This window comes from Eurypyga helias, unplaced genomic scaffold (assembly GCF_000690775.1).
Source record: "Eurypyga helias isolate BGI_N326 unplaced genomic scaffold, ASM69077v1 scaffold19022, whole genome shotgun sequence".
Taxonomy (NCBI): Eukaryota; Metazoa; Chordata; class Aves; order Eurypygiformes; family Eurypygidae; genus Eurypyga; species Eurypyga helias.
In genome coordinates this window covers 21,691-24,168 of record NW_010234318.1, presented here as the reverse complement: position 1 = coordinate 24,168, position 2,478 = coordinate 21,691, and the positions used below count along the sequence as shown (strand labels likewise).

The 2,478-nt window shown below is 46.4% G+C and overlaps 1 protein-coding gene across 1 annotated transcript in view; it reads left to right on the top strand.

Moving 5' to 3' along the window:
- The window catches only part of LOC104505706 (superkiller viralicidic activity 2-like 2), a 17,248-nt gene that overhangs the window by 11,602 nt on the left and 3,168 nt on the right, over positions 1-2,478 (top strand). Inside the window, exons 9-10 of the mRNA XM_010146390.1 lie at positions 716-772; positions 1,177-1,343. Of these exons, the coding sequence (XP_010144692.1) occupies positions 716-772; positions 1,177-1,343 (224 nt within the window). The remainder of the gene's footprint in view (positions 1-715; positions 773-1,176; positions 1,344-2,478) is intronic.

Below are 2,478 nucleotides of genomic sequence, written 5' to 3'. Positions count from 1 at the left end.
AGACCACGTGTTACTAAAAGCAAAACCATGGGCGTTTAATACCAGGTGCCATTGTGTTCCCACCCGCAGCCAGTATAGAAGTTTAGCGTCATCGGGAAAACACAGTAAAAATAAACTTCCCTACGGAATATTACCACAGAGAGATAGCAAGATGTTTCGCTCAGGTTGACTCTACCTGTGGAAAGCACGTTAGCGGCGGGTGCTAATGAGCTGCGTTTGTTAGCGGCGGGGGTGCCGAGGTAACCCACTGTTGGTTATTGTTGTGGTTCACTCAACAACAGCCCTTGATTTAATCAGGTGGGACAGAAAAATGTTGCTGTATTCGAGTAGCCGTACTTTCCTACATAAACACTGATGTTTAGGTTATTAAAAAAAGCATTGCAGTTTATATTCTTAAAGAAAAGCTTGTAACGGTTACAGTCCTAAGTGATCAGCATCTTGGCGGTTCAAGACCGTGGAACAGCTGAGTAGAGGGAATTTTGGAAGTATTCAGAAACCAGGTGAGGTTTTTTCATACTGTTGGTATACTGTACAGAAAGATTTTGGTTTTTTGAGGAACAAGTAGTTGGGGAATTCTATAGATTTTAATGTTTGAACAGTCATTGGAATAATTCAGGATGGCACTCGCACACGCTGAACTTGTGGTTTTGCATTTAAGTTGGTGCGGAGCAAATGTATGGGAGCACGTGAGGTTATTTAATGTCTTCTTTTTCAGTCCAGTGAAATGCCAAAACTGACAGAGCAGTTGGCAGGACCACTTCGGCAAATGCAGGTAATCTGTGCGTTGGAATCTCCCTGAGCTCAGGATTAACGCTGAGTGCAAAGTGTGTGAGTGAGTAAGCGCGTGGTGGAGACTTGATTTTGGATCATCGGTGAATTTGGCTGGCACTGTACGTGGTTTTTGCAGCGTGTAATAATGGGTTACCTTGTTTGCCAGAAATGCTAATGCAGAACATGCCTTTAAAACCGTTAACAGCTTGCTTACTCCACCACTGCAGGTTGTTAGTGCAGGCAGACTTGATGTAAACAGTGGCTTCCTTTCTGATTCTAAATAATTTCACACCAAAAAGGAAACCTCATCCTGTATGCAGCACCTGATCACGGGCAAGCCTTTCTATTGGTTAGACACCTGAACAGATAAAGCGTGTGGTAAATCTAAAATATTCCATTTTAAAGGAGTGCGCGAAAAGAATCGCCAAGGTGTCAGCAGAAGCGAAACTGGAAATCGATGAAGAAAATTACTTAAATTCTTTCAGACCCAACCTCATGGATGTTGTGTATACGTGGGCAAACGGAGCTAACTTCGCTCACATCTGCAAAATGACTGATGTCTTTGAAGGTAGGTTACCCCGTTCTTCTTCAGGAGGTAATTCCGTAACACGGAATGGTAACTCTGAATCACAAACGTGATCACAAAAGTTACAAACTCGGGTGTTTCCGGTATCCCTGTGGCTGAGATTAGGTGGGAAAAAATTTGTTTGCTCTATGTGCTAATTTATAGTTAACACGGTTGGTAATTTAGAATCCATAGAAGAGTTTTTGAAAGGGATATCCCTACATTTAAAAAACCTTCTGTAAAACCCAGAAATCCTGCTGCAACAGAAGGTAACACTTAACCTTTGCCAGGAAAAGGGAAAAACGTCCTGTTCCAAATTCTTGCCATTAAGATGTGCAGCTCTTGCGCTTGTCCTCGTCACAGTTAAGTGTTTTATTTCCTTGGAAAACCGAGGGTTCCTCCTGCTTAAGGATGACGGAAGTGAGAGGAGGTAACCCCGTCTCCGTGTGGACGGTTCGTCGCAGCCGTGCGGTGCAGGGGTTTGAAAAGGCTGGGTGTAACCTGTCACCTGGGTGGATTTGGTTCCTAAAACTGGAGGGCAGCTTCCCATTGAGGACGGTTAGTTAGCTGTCGTTGTTTCAGAAGTCGTAACGACTTCAAGCCGAGGTGCTTTGTAAGAGGACGAACCATCCACCGGAAGGTCAAAACAGGATGAACAAAAACCCTAATTTCATTTTTTACCAGCTGTGTTGAAAGTGCTGAAGGACAGCAGGATGGGGGCACCGCTCCTACGACTCTGTATGTAGCAACTCCTTCGGAAACCCTTTTTCAAGTGAAGTTGCTACTGTCACCGCTGTCTTGCCCCTCTCCAGTGCTGTTTTCCTACGTATCTGTACAGGAATACAAAGGAATTCAGGCGCTTCCGTGACCCAGAGCATAGACCCAGAGCTTCCTGAAGCGGGATGCCTGGGGCCTGCCGGGAAACCTGTCAGTCTTCCATGCTGCGCTCTGCAGGTTCCTCCTGCGGCAGCGGGAGGCTGGGCCCGTCAGCGGGTCCCTGAGTGAGGGGACCACGGGAGGAGGGGCAGTAGCTGCTTCTGCCATTACGCCGTCACCCGACTGTTAGGAATGTGCAGGGCGGTAACGTTTTCCATTCGCCATGCGCTAAGGCTCCTCGGTCAGGTTTGTCTGCAGGGCTAGTG